At 56.6% G+C, this 13,820-nt stretch overlaps 2 protein-coding genes across 2 annotated transcripts in view; both read left to right on the top strand.

Moving 5' to 3' along the window:
- The window catches only part of LOC143692686 (uncharacterized), a 513,344-nt gene that overhangs the window by 342,348 nt on the left and 157,176 nt on the right, over nt 1-13,820 (top strand). The window lies entirely within an intron of this gene.
- On the top strand, nt 3,168-5,628 carry LOC143692596 (serine/threonine-protein kinase pim-1-like; the record flags this gene model as incomplete). Its single annotated transcript, XM_077172847.1, has 5 exons — nt 3,168-3,752; nt 3,867-3,917; nt 4,122-4,488; nt 5,103-5,279; nt 5,522-5,628. Coding segments are annotated over 5 exons (1,287 nt in total), but the record flags the coding sequence as incomplete, so codon positions are not given.

The raw sequence follows: 13,820 nt of genomic DNA on the forward strand, positions 1-13,820 counted from the left end.
GAGCTCCTTCTCCAGCTGATATGAAAGGGGTTCATGGGTGTTATGAGCAACACCCCTGAGCACAGGGAAAACCTGAGGATCCCCTGGCAAATCCATCGCACCTGACGCTCCCTGGTCCTCAGGCCCAACAGGGGCAAAAGACGAAAATCGCCTGGGAGCCAGGCCAACACCACTCGGCCCTGGGCCCCCCGCAGCACCGGCAGAGCCAAAGGAGCCCGCCCCGCGACCCTGCAGGTGCCACGAGGAAACAGGCTCATTCATCTCGTCAGTCTTGGTTTTCGCCTCTCACCAAAAACATTCGGGATGCCTGGGACACACAGTCAACTGACAGGCGGGAAGCGTCCACAAATTCGACGAGGAAGTGCCGTGGCCCCAGGCACCCACCGGCCTCCCGCTGGCCGTGTCAACAGGTGCGCTAAAGGTAAACACCCCAGCGCCCTGTCGTGTTACAGCTCCAGCAGGGGGTGCCCCGGCGGACGCAGGTACCGTCCCGGCCCGCAAATCCGGCGCGGGCCGGGACGAGACCGGCGCGGGGCCCCCGGCCCCCGACACAGGGGAGGGACGGGACGCCGAGAGAGATGCAGTCCGCGCAGCTGCGTCGCTGCGGGATGGCACCAGGGAGCCCGGCAAGCCCCCTATGAGGGTCCGTCCCAAACCACAAGACTGCCCAGCCGGTACCGCCCCCACCGAGCAGAGAGGGGCGGGCTGCCCGCCCACAGGAGCGGGACCGGACAGAACGCCGACCGACGCCCCGCCCCCGGCTGCGTCCACCGACTGCACACGCTCAGCGGGCTGCGCCGGCCCAGGGGCGGGTGACGCCCCGCGCCCGGGTGCTTCCACCAACTGCGCATGCCCAGCAGGCTGCGCAGGCCCAGGGACGGGCGAAGATGCCCCCCGCCCCGCCGATGAGCCCGGCCCGGAGGTGGGCGACCCCGCCCCCGCCGTGGCCAGGGGGAACTTCGTGGAAACACCGCAATTCGGACACCAGGTCGTCACTGAACCAGACTCAAGCTGAGGCGGAGGCTGGCCCTCAAGAACCGGAAAGGCACAAAGAAAAGGCAACCCGTCCCCCACCCCACCGCCCACACCGGGCGAAGCAGGACGAGGACGGCCCGCCGAATTCACAGAGCCCGCAGAAACCCACGGGGCTCCGCCCCCCAGCACACCGTCCGGAGGTGGGGAGGGGGACTCCACATCGGACAAAAATTCAAACTCCCCCTCCTCCACGTCCGAGGCAGAAGAGCTTCCCTGGGAACTCCGAGGGGTACAAGAGCCAGACCCCTCCCAAAGCTCCACACATCTCTTCCACTGCACCAGCAGCGGTCCCGCATCTAGCGTGCAATCGTCAAAAAGGGCCTCCATGAGGCAGGTCCCCACATGAGACCACTCCTCCCTGGAGAACACCCTCTCAGGACCCGAAAGAAACCCCCGCTCCCGGGCCCACAGAAACAACCTCTCAAAGTCATCCCAGGAAACAGAAATCTGTTTCCACTCCAGGACCCCCCTCCAAAGATCCAAAAGGAGGAGATCCTCCTCAAAACCCACAGCGCTCGCCATTACCCCAAGAACCGCAGGCAAAGCACCAAAGAGAGGGGGGGGAAAACCTCACCGCAATCTGCTGCAATACACACGTCAGGGTCACCAAATGTCGCTATAGGACACAAAGGAACACACGCTCACACCGTTCTCAAGGTGAAAGAGGAAAAAAGGGCCGTTTATTTTCTGACTCCAACATTTATAGTTTTCCAAAAGTGACAGTGGATTGGAGGGTGACAGTGGCACCTCTCCAATGCCACTGGTTAAACCAACAGTCCATCAACTCTCTCCTCCTCCATAAAGGAATGCAAAACAATAAGTTATTTACAGAAAGTGTGTGAGAAAATTCACTACAAGAATGTCAACATCAGAAGGCTTAGAAAATCTTAAAAACTCAGGGTGACACCTGACTGCAAAGCCTAGGCTCAGGGAATCTGATTCAGTGAAGGACAGAGCTAAGGGGGGGACGGGACAGAGGGTGATAAAGAGACACAGAGAGACTGCTGTGAAAGCAGGTCAACCTCACCTAAGAATTCTTTCTGATAAAGAAGAACTAGTGGCAAATGTCACGCAAAATTTCAAAAATTAATATGTATGAACCTATTGTGAAATTGTATGGATATGTATTTGAGAGGAGGATAAAAAGGGACCTGAAGTTCCCAGAGGTACGGATGCCTTTTAAGGAGAGTAATCTCTGCATGCCTCCGGCGCTGTAATAATAAACATACCGGCTTTACAACTTACACAAAGTTGTAGAGTTTTTGGCTATCTCTGCAAAACAGACCCCTTTTGGAGGTTTCCTCGCCAAATTTGCCCTAAGCCAGCACAAACAGTCATCATGAAAATTTCACCAGTGGCATAATTTCCTGCTGGCAAATCTTGGGACAGAAGCTTGACCTTGTTCTCCATGAGCCATTCTTGGGAAGAGCAGACAGGAGAAGATTCCTGGAAAACTGAAACAGCTTTCCAGAAGGGAAATGAAAATGAATGAAATAATCCAAGATCTTTTCCTTTATTTCTATGCTCCCCTTTTCCATGTTGCACTACTTTTCCATCCCAGGAATCCCAGATGCACCGCACCTCTAAGATCGGTGACTTAGTGATTTTTAGACACTTGAAAATACCATGAGCCACACACAGTTTTCCTTCCCCTGGTTTTACTGGAAAGCAAGACTGGAGATGTAAGTGCAGTGCTGGGGTCAGGTAGGAATCCTACAGCAAGGGAAGGTGGCCCGACAGTGTTTGACCCTCAGCCAGGCCAATGCAGAGCAGCAAGCGAGGGGATTGCTGTGCCAGTGTGCAGGAGTCAGGGCTCTGCATCTGGGTTCACCGCTGCAAAGTTCCCGTGTTTGGACAGACTCAGGGGCTGTGCCCGGGGCGCGCGGGGCTCGAACGTGGGGCTCGTGGGGCGAGCGGGGAACGGACACGGGGACGAACGGCCCCGGTGCTTCAGTTGCAGCGGCGGCAGCGGCGGCAGCAGCAGCGGCGGCGGCAGCAGCAGCAAAAGCAGATATTCGAGAGAACCCTTTCTCTTTCTCTCTTTCTTTCTCTTTCTCTCCCTTTCCCGCGCCCGGGCACCCTTCTCTCGGGGTCCCTTGCCCGGCGTCCCTCTCCTCTCCCCGCCTCCCTCTCCCCTGCCGGGCCGGGCCATGCCCCCGGCCCGCCCCCGGCCCCGGGCGGGGCTGCCCCGTGCCCGGCCCCGGCCGTCCCGCCGCGCTCTCGCCTCCGCCCGGCTCTGGCCGTACTGGCGGTGGCGCTGCTGGGCGGGCGTCAGTGCCTGGTGCGGGGGCGGCATCGCCGCCCTTCGGCTCCGCCTGGCCCGAGCCCGGCCCCGGACCCGACGCAGGGTCCAGTCCCGGCCCCGGCCCCGGCCCCGGCCCCGGCTCCGGCTCCTCCCGGGGCCCGTGGAGGACACAGGCGACGCTGCCGCTCCCGCCGCCTCCGCTGCGGCTTCCCCGGCCCGAGCTCCGCCGCTCGGCAGCACGGCCGCCGGCCCCGAGCCGTCGGGGCCGTGGGCGGGTGGGGATGCCCGGCCTGGGCCGCTCGGGGGGAGCTCGGGGGCCGTTGCTGGCCCCGGGCCGAGCGCTGACAGCCGCGTCTCGCCCGCAGGGAAGGCGCCCGAGGCCCTGCAGGAGCGGTACCGAGTGGGTTCGCTGCTGGGGCGCGGCGGTTTCGGCAGCGTCTGCTCGGGGACGCGGCTCTCGGACAGCGCCCCGGTGAGCGGCGGGGCCGGCGGCGGGCGGAGTGGGAGGAGGAGGAGGAGAAGGGCGGAGGATGGGGCTGGGCAGGACGGGCGGCGAGCTCAGCCCGCTGCTCTCCCTCGCTCGCAGGTGGCCATCAAACGCGTGCCGCGGGATCGCATCCGGCACTGGGGCGAGCTGGTGAGTGAGCGGGGCCAGCGGCAGCAGCCGGGCCGGGCCGGGCGGCGAGGAGCCGGGGCCCGGCAGGGTGGGAGCCGCCGGGAGCCCTGCGGGGAGAGCGGGCGTGGGCTGAGCGGGGCGTGCAGAGCATCCCGGGCTGGCTGAGGGCTCCCCGAGCCCCGGCACGGCCTCAGCCCCACTGACGGCACCGCGCTCCTCCCGCAGCCCGACGGCAGCAGCGCGCCGCTGGAGATCGTGCTGCTGGCCAAGGTGTCCCGTGGCTGTGCCGCTGTCATTCAGCTCCTGGAGTGGCTTGAGCTCCCCGACAGCTTCGTGCTGGTGCTGGAGCGTCCGGAGCGGTGCCAGGAGCTCTCGGCTTTCCTGGCGGAGCGGGGGTTCCTGCCCGAGGAGGAGGCGCGGGCGCTGTTCCGCCAGGTGCTGGAGGCCGTGCGGCACTGCACCGCCTGCGGGGTCCTGCACAGGGACATCAAGCCCGAGAACATCCTGCTCGACCTGGCCAGCGGGCAGCTGAAACTCATCGACTTTGGCTGTGGCGCCTTCCTCCAAGACACAGCCTACACCCAGTTTGCAGGTGAGCCCTCCAGGGGATGCTCCTGGGCATCTCATGGCCCAGCCTGGGTGCAGCACCGGGTCTTCCCCCTATTGCAGCCGGGATGGGATTGATGCTGGAGCCGAGTTGATTTGGGTGGGGTGTGAGGGGGGGCAGCTGCCAGCCCTGCCGACAGCCTTCAGCACCCACTGTGGCCTGGGCTGGGGCTGGAGCTGGGGCAGCCAGCCCGACACAAACCCCCATGGGGGTAGCAGAGAGGGGGGTCTGACCCCGTGCCCCGGATGGTTTGGTGTGCAGGCGAGGAAGGGCTTGGACTAGTCCACTCCCCTTGTTTGCCTTGGCTTATTAACATTTTTGGGGGCCATGCAGATGGGGAGGAGAGTGGGTTTTCTCCACCACTGGGTGGGTTTCTCCTTTGTGTGTCATGGTTGGGCCTTCCCAGGGTTTCTGCTGCCCTCTTCCAGCACCAGTGGCTTCTTTTCCAGCCCCGAGTTTGTACACAAGTCCCAGGTGCTGGCGAGAGGGCAGCGCTCACCCCGTGTGCCTCTGGGGCAGCCCCCACATGGCCAGGGATGCTGGGGCCGGGCTCTGGGAGCAGCAGCATCCCCCTGCTGAGCTGTGTCTGTGTTCCACAGGAACCCTGTCCTACAGCCCACCAGAGTGGATCCAGCACCAACGCTACCACGGCGAGGCAGCGACGATCTGGTCCCTGGGCCTCCTGCTGTGCCACCTGGTCATGGGCAAGCACCCGTTCAGGAGGGGCCAGGAGATCATCTGGGGGCGGATCTTGTTCCCACGATGGCTCTCTCAAGGTGGATCCTCATCTCTGGGCACGGGGGGAATCCCAGTGCTGGGAGACAGCAGCGGGCTCGTGGGCATCCCGCTCTGGCAGCTGCTGAGGAGGTGGCACAGGTCCTGCTCTCCTGCTCTCCTCCAAACACAGCATCCATGGGGAAGTTTAGGCCCAGCTCTGGGCACACCCAGCATGGCCTGGGCACAGGAACAGGGGGGCAACTTCTCCAACTGACTGGTGATTTCTGGTTTCTCTCCCCAGAGTGCCAGGATATCATTAAGAGGTGTTTGTCCATGCAACCCTCAGACAGGCCATCCTTAGAAGAGCTTTTCTGCCATCCTTGGGTGCAGGGTGTTCCTCTGCCCTAGAAGATGGGAGAGATCCACGTGCACAGTTGGATCCAGGGGCCTGGCAGGTACCAGCTCCACACATCTCTTGGCACTCAGTGGCAAAGCAAACCAGGCTGGTTTTGTGCTGCCTGTAGCTCTGAGCAGGGGTCAGCAGAAGGGAACACGCAGCTCTTGGGCTGGAGCTGAGCTGGAGACCTGGTGTGGCAAGCACTGGTGGCCACCATCCCCCCCAGTTTGGTTTGTCTGGTTCATGGATGGCTGGGGCCCTGGGCAGAGCCCTGACAGCCTGGTCTGGCCCCAGGGAAGGAGAAGGAGCCCCTGGAGAAGCTGTACCAGGTGGGGCTGCTGCCGGAGACAACAAGGAAAACCTCAAGGGTGACAATCTCTTCCTCGGCCTGGCCAGCTGAAGATGATGGACTTGGATTCTGGCACCTTCTTCAAAGCCAGGCTCCAGGCCCAATTTGCAGGTGAGTCCACAGGCAGGGGGATGCTCCCAGATCTTGGCCTGGCATGGCCTGGCCGGGCACCAAAGGTTCCCCTTTTGCTGGGGCAGATGCAATGAATTCTTCAGTGGCTGCCCAGCTGCTTTTTGGCTCTGGGCAGCTGCTGAGGGCTGGATGTGCCGTGGCTGGCTGCAGGCTGGGCACATGTCCTGCCCTCCTGCTCTGCTGCCAAAGGCAGCAGGGATGGGCAGCTCTGGGCACAGCTCTGGGCACAGCCAGCATGGCCTGGGCACCGCAGGCCTTGGCACAAGGGCACAGGAGCCCTCAGCTGACGGGCGGTTTCTGCTTTCTCTCCTTGCAGCCGGGCTCTGCGGCTGCTGAGGCTGCTCTGGGCTCTGCCAGGGCTCTGCTGGGCTCAGCCCTGGGCCCAGCTGGGCTGGCTCTGCCCTCACATTGCTCTGACAGCTCTGCATCAGACGAGCCCGTTGCGAGCACAGCGCCTGAGCTTTCTGCTTTGGCAGCTGAGTGAGACTCTGCTGCAGGCCCAGAGATTGCACCTGGGGACACACATCCAATTGGCAAGGACCCAAACTCTCCACAGTCCCAGCTGAACGCCTGCATCTGTACAGGCTGTTTTGTCTGTCCCATTCTTCCTTCTTGATTGTCTGGAATTGTGCAGTTGCACTTTCTTCCTCCTCTAGCAGTGCCACGAGTGGGCCAAAGCTGGTGAGTGGGCCGTGCTCCTGAGGCAGTGCAGTCTGGAGCTGGTGGATGGAGAATTGCCCTTCTGCCCTGCCAAACCAGAGCAAAATCCTGCAAATGGGACTTGGTGTCTTTAGAAATCCCTGACAGTTTCAATGGGAATGTGCAGCTTATTCACAGGGTGAGAAGGAAGGGCATCTTCTAAAGGATTTTGGGTTTGACAGCGTTTCCATTCCCAGTCCTGCTTGGAGCTGGCAGGGCACAAAGCAATTTCCTCTTGCATTGCCCACTATTTAACAATGTTGGAAACAACCTGAAAATCTTTTAAAAAAAGGGTGCTGAAGTCAGTAAGATGGATCCATGCCATCAGCACATTTACAATGTAAATAACTGAGTTCTCTTTTTCAAAAGTTCATTTACCTCTTAATGCAAAGAATGTAACTTTGCATTTATGTTTTGTTTTTTTCACTAACATTATGTTAGTGAATTAAAAAATATTTTTTCTCTAAAACTTGGATTTTATTCTTATCTTCTAAAATTTACCTATTTTTTTCCTTTAAATAGAAAACATGTCCTATCAAAGGAATGTCCCTTGCTCCTGGTTCCCGTGTGGAGCAGCTCCCTTCCTGCTGGCTGAGCTGCTCAGGCAGAGCCCGGCAGCTCCTGGCCCTGCAGAGCTGAGGCTTTTCCCCGTTGCTGGGCACAGACTGATGGAGCAGCACTGCTGAACACGGGCACACAGAGGGACCAGGAGCAGCTGCCTTTGGCCACCTGAGGCTCCAAGGCCCAAACTCTGAGCAGCCAGGGCTAGAAGAGACTGGCAGGATCTGATCCCTGACTCTGGGCCAGGGCTGCACAAATGACCCCGCAGCAGCAGCAGCAGCAGCAGCAGCAGCAGCAGCAGCAGCAGCAGCAGCAGCAGATGGAGCTGACTTTCAGCACAGCCCCTGCCCCTGTTCCCTCCCGTGTGCAGCGGTGTCACAGCAGCCTGAGGCACCTGGGAGCCCCCAGTGCCAGCAGGGACTTGAGATGGCAGCCCTGGGCTCCTGGAGGCTGTGCAAGGAACGCAGCTGGGCACTCCCTGTCCATGGGGAGCTTACAGATGGAAAAGGCTGCTGTGCCCAGGCAGCTCCAAGGGCACAGAAAGGAGGCTCTGGAGCACTGGATCTGTGCCACTGCCACAGTCCTGGGCAGCAGCCAGCCAGCCCTGGGGGAACAGAGGGCACAGCACGAGGGACAGAAGCAGGCAAGGGCAGAGACTGGAGAGAGCCAGAGCCAGGAGCAGGAACAGCTGCTCCATTGCACTCTTGGAGAAAGCTCTTGGCTGGTTCCAAGTGCTGAAAGGCCTGAAGGGCAGAGAGGAGGCCGCAGCAAACAATGCTCCTGTTTGCACAGCCTCCCCTCTGCGTGTCCCAGAAGGAATTGCATGGACTGTGCTCTTCTCTCCGAGTCGTCTCGTTCAGCATGAGCAGCTCAGCACCAGGAGCTGAAGGAGCTGAAGCCTCAGGCCACAGGAGCTGGGCAAGAGGAGACTTTCTGAGCAAATGAGTGCTGCTAACATGGACCCAGCTGAATGCAGTGGATAGAATCATGGAATCACAGAATCCTTTCTGTTGGAAAAGCCCTCTGAGCTCACCCAGTGCAGCCGCTCAGCCAGCAGTGCCAAGCCCAGCACTAAACCACGTCCCTGAAGTGCCAAGGCCTGGACAGCAGCCCTGAGTGAGGCCTGAACAGCAGGCCCTGAGCCAAAGGTGGCCTCTGGATGAACCTTCCAACCAAAGGTTATCTTTGTATCTGCTCCCTCATGAAATATGCATGGTCATTAGCACTGTGATAGATGTAGCCACTCCTTAGTGAAACATGTATTGACCTTTGTGTATTTAGAAGCCAGACCAGGCCATGAAATCTGACATCTGGCCTTGTTTGGGGCTGAATGGTCAAAGTCACCTCCCTTGGTTCCTCCTGGGGCCCTGGCCAGGCTTTGGGAGGGAGCCAAGAGGAGGATGAAACCAGATGTTGCCACACTAGCAGTGCTGTCAGTTTGTCCATTCAGCACTGCCAGAGCTGGGCCCTCTCCCAGCGGGGTTGGAGCCTCAGCTGTGGCTGGAGGCACCTGCAGGAATTGCCAGTGCCCAGGAGTGGCTCTGCAGCCCTTGGCTGTGACAGCTTCCCCAGCTGCTGTGTGGGTCTGGGGGATGGTAAAGGCTGAGGGTAACTGGGGCTGGATCTTTCTCAATCACTGCAGGCAATCTTTGGTGGGGATGGTTGGGTGCATTGCTGAGCTGCTCCTGTTGTGATTCTTTGCTGCTTTGAGCTGCAGGAAATGACACTGATTCCTCCAGTTGGTGTCTGTGTCTTTGGTGCTGACCCTGCCCACTGGTCAAACAAAACTGGCCCAGTCTGGCCAGATCCCAACAAAATGTCACTTGTTCAGTGTAAATGTGAGGAATCAGTGCCATCAGAAATTCCCAGATGGGAAGCCCTTCCCTGGAGTTCCCTGGCTCTGGAGTGGGCTGAGGTCGGAGCCCCGTGGGAGCAGTGGGGCAGTCGGGTAAAAGAGGCTGAACCCCTGGATGGCTTCAAATGCATCCAAAAATTGCACATGGAAAAGGAAAAGAACTTGTGGGTTTGGGAAGACGTGGGAGAACTTTGTTAATGACACTTTGGAAACAGCACCAACAGAAGGAAAAATTGTTGTTGTCACTCCCACACGGAGTGACAGAAGGTTTTAATCTTGAGCTCAGGTTCATTTGTGCTAGTGATATAATGAGAGTAGTAATAATAATAATAATAAATTAATTGTAATAGTTATATATAACACAATAATTTGTATTTGTATCTATGTAATTAGAAATTGATACTATTAAATAAGGCTGACAGTACTAATATGTCAGCTTTAGCTGCTCACTGTGACACTAAATACTCTACAGAAAAGGACTGGCCAAGACTCAAATATCAGTGGTAAACTTTGTGAACTCTATACAAGGCATAAAGGAGGAAGGGATGAAATTGGCTATTTCTATAGGATTTGCTGATACTGTGATGCAGAGTGCTTTTTCTATTACTGTGAGAAATGCAGTGATTAAGACTGCTGGGTTTTTCATATCCCACAAACCACAAGCTGCAGGATTGGTTGAATGGGTGAAGGTGTTGTTAAAAGAGCAGCTGAAAAAATGAGGAGATGGGAACCTGTCCCCATGGAGAACCCATCTCCCAGATGTGCTCCATGCCCTTAACAATGGCCCACTGGGGAAATGGAAACCCCTGGCTGTGCATGGCTGCACCCAATTCACATTAATGAACTACATCAATTATTAGAAGAAGAAAGAAGTGATGCTGTTAAAATATCCAACAGCACATCCTGCGAGCTCCAACAAACACAAATGGGGCTCTGCAGAACTGCACGGCCTTGGATTATCTGCTTGCTGGCCAGGGAGGATCCTGGGCTATTCCAGGACAGGAATGTTGCAGGAATGTCTGTCAGTGCTGGGTTTGAGGTCCAGCAATCAGGAATCACCTCAATAGAAAGATCAGTAGAAGAGAGGCAGAAAGAAGAAATTTCCTCATGGTGGGATTGGCTCCCAAATTGGAGGCTGCATTGAAGTGCATTTGTGGCAGTCACTGCAATCATTGCATTGTGAGTACTTGGTGTGTTATGATTCCATGTTGGAGTTGTTGTGACACCTTGTGCTGGAAATGGAGTACTGGGACTTGTCTGAAAAGAGACACAGTCTCAAGGAAAAAAGGGGCCTTTGATAAAGGACAGAGAATAGCAACTAATTAGGCATGTTTTAAAAGGAATTAAAATTATAGCTCTGAGTAATGAACTTGAGCAGCACTTAATTGAAGAACAAGAGCTGATACCTTTGTGCCTAATACCTAAATTTAAACTGTGTTATTGCAATTGTTCTGAAGGTTGCAGTTCATCTGTAGGTCAAAGCACTGAGTGAAGCACTGAGGCCTCACCAGGCCCTGAGTGAGGCCTGAACAACAGGCCCTGAGGCAAAGCTGAGCTCCAGATGAACCTTTCAACCAAAGGTAATATTTGTATCCACTCATCAATGAATCATTATTAGCAATATGATCTCTGTATGTGTTCATTGGTGAAATATGGATTTACATTCCTGTATTTAGAAAGCAGGCCAGATCCCATCTGGCTTTGTTTGAGGCTGTGGGATCAAAGTCACCTCCCTTGGTTCCTCCTTGAGCCCTGGCCAGGCTTTGGGAGAAGCCAATCAGGAGAATGAAACCAGATGTTCCCACACCAGCAGTGGTGTCAGCTTGTTTGTTTAACAGTGTAAAAGCTGTGCCCTCTCACAGTGAGGTTGGAGCCTCATTGTCTGCAAAGGTGGGTGCACCTGCAGGAATTCCCAGTGTCCACGAGTGGCTCTCCAGTCCTTGGCTGTGAAAGGGTTAAAAGCGCTGTGCCCCGGCATACCTGGGCAAGAATAAGAGACACTGCACCCAATATGGAAGCTTGCAAATATTTAGCCACAAGCTCAAGACACAGGATGAAAATTGGCAAGAAACAGGGAACAAAACTGGCAGAAATGAAGGACAGAGCTTGCTAAAACCAGTGAAGAAATTGCTCAAACAGCCGACAAGAGACTGTGCATGCCTGGAGGAGAAAGGTGCAAAGGGCACGGCGATGAAGACGTCCAGCCTTCATCAGGAGACCCCCGAGGAAGACGCGGAGCCTTCCTCAGTGCCAGCACCAGTGCGCGCTGCGCCTGTGCCTGGCGCATGCTAATGATGGTAATGAGTGCTGAGAGATCGTTTGCATAACCACACCTTTTCTAAGGAAAACCATGAATGTGCATAGAGTATAACCATCCATTGTAATCTCTGTGTGCTGTGTGCTGTCAGGAGGAGATATCCCTGCACACCCAGCGCTGAATAAAGCAAATTCCCCTCCCTGGGCTTTGTCTGGGAAGTGTCTCTGGGCCCCGTTTGGGGCCATCCACGTCCATGGGGTTCTGTCAAGTCCCAGAGGAACCTTGGTGCCACGTTGTTCCACAGCCTCACAGTGCTCTCCTGCTGCCATGAGGTCCCTCCCTGTGTGACACCCTGCAGCCCTGGCTCCATCAGGGTCTCTGGGGTTTCTTGGTGCACGCCTTTCTCCCATCTGAGCCTTGCTTCCATGGCTTCCATGGACTGACAGTGGCCCTCCGCATTCCATGGGCCCAGCTAGATCACAGCAGAGCCTGGCTTTCATCAGGTTCTGATACCTGTTCTGCCAGCTGACAGGGCTGATTTAAAGAGCACAGAAACCAATGGGAAGAATGGTCTTATTTTACTGTGAGGGTTAAGGCAACACAAAATTATACATTCAATACAACTGCATGCTTGGCTTTAGCAACAAGCAAAAAGAAGCAAGGTAATGCACCTAATCATTATTACAGGAGAGAAAGGATAGGGACTGAGAAAGACACATCCCCAATTGCCTAAATACTTTACCATCACACAGAGTCTGCAGTCGCTGGGGAGCCCCATTTCACAGCGAGGACCTGGAGAACTCTTGCAAGCACTTGGGAAAATCCCACGTGGTGCATCCACCCGTAGGTGAGGTCTCCAAATTTGCTCCAAAAGTGGGTCCAGGTTTTTAGGCCCAAATCAGCAAGTCAAAGGAACTGGATTATATTTTTAGCCCATGAACTCCTGGGTCTCCTGGCACTTTTGCTGACCAGGAAGACCCAGGGCTTCGCCAGAGCCGAGTCCCTGGCTTGGAGGGTTTCCCCTAAAATATCCTACAAGCCTCTATTCATGTCAGTTGGGAAAATTTCTCAGAGTGATACATTTCTTGCAGGTAACTACACAAGATTATGTGAAAGTCTCCAAAGCAGCTGGCTTGGTGTTAAACAGCTGCAGAAGCACCTTCGTCATCTATTTTTAGTTAACTAAAACTGATGGTGTTAGTCACATAATGCCCAGGCTTTGTCCTGTAAGCCAGCTCTGGCTGAGGGCTGCCACTCAGGCCTGAAGTGACCAGGACTGGGAATGGCAAAAACACCCCCTGGGACTGGCCCAGAGGCCCTGGGACTCCCTGGCATGGATCACCTCAGGAGACAGGATTTCAGGGAGCCCAAAGGACTTTTGGGAGAGCTGCTGTGGACACAGAGGGAATGGCACAGCTGGATCCCTTGCCTGGGCTCCCAGAGGACCTTTCTGCTGTGGGGCTGCCGAGGGTGGAGGAGCAGCAGGTACCCATGGCCACCCCAAAGCAGGGCCCCGTTGGCAACACGGCCCCGACCGGGGCTGCGGGACCCCATCCCTGGGATGAGTCAGGAGCTGCAGAGCTGGGAGTGCTCAGCCAGAGCCTTCAGCAGCCCCACACGGCCAGAGCGTGAGCCCAGTGGGGAGTGGGCACTGACAGGGACTGTGGGGCCTGAACCAAGGCCCAGCCCCACTGAGAGCGGCTGTGCCGGACCCGCTGCAGCTCCAGGAGCAGCTGGAGCCCCAGGCAGCCAAGGGGTGCCACCATGGATGTTCCTTTCTTCCCCTCAGAAAGGACACTGGGAAGCTGGGGAAGTGTCAGTGAAAGGAGCAGGGATGGTGGGAGCTGTGGAACAGCACTGACACGAGAAACCCAAACTCTCCTGAGAAAGGAGGGCAGAAATCCCCAGTGTCCAGCATCCTGCCAGAGAAACCCATTCCCAGAATTACCAACATAAAGCCATCCTCCAATTCTGTGGATTGTGCTGCTCCTGACCCACTAACACCTTCCCCCCAGAGTGAAGCTCTGAAGTGGGATTGATGGAGGAAAGCTGAGCCCTGAGCCAGGCCAGGGGCAGTGCCAGGAGCATCCCCTGGCGCTGTTTGACAGCGGCTCTGCAGGAGCTGGGGATGCAAACAGGACAAACCTGAGCATCTCCCACCATCAGATACCTCAGAGCTCACACAGCAACACGGCCGTGGCTCTCCCAAACTGGATTTAGGAATGGCACACCTACTGCAGCCATTGGATCCAGATCAGCCCAGATCCCTTTGGGACTGTTATAAATGAGAAACTTGACTAGGCCAATATTCAAGCACAAACCAGTACCAGCAGTGAGCGGGGCCTGTTGT

Source organism: Agelaius phoeniceus (genome assembly GCF_051311805.1).
Source record: "Agelaius phoeniceus isolate bAgePho1 chromosome W unlocalized genomic scaffold, bAgePho1.hap1 SUPER_W_unloc_2, whole genome shotgun sequence".
NCBI lineage: Eukaryota > Metazoa > Chordata > Aves > Passeriformes > Icteridae > Agelaius > Agelaius phoeniceus.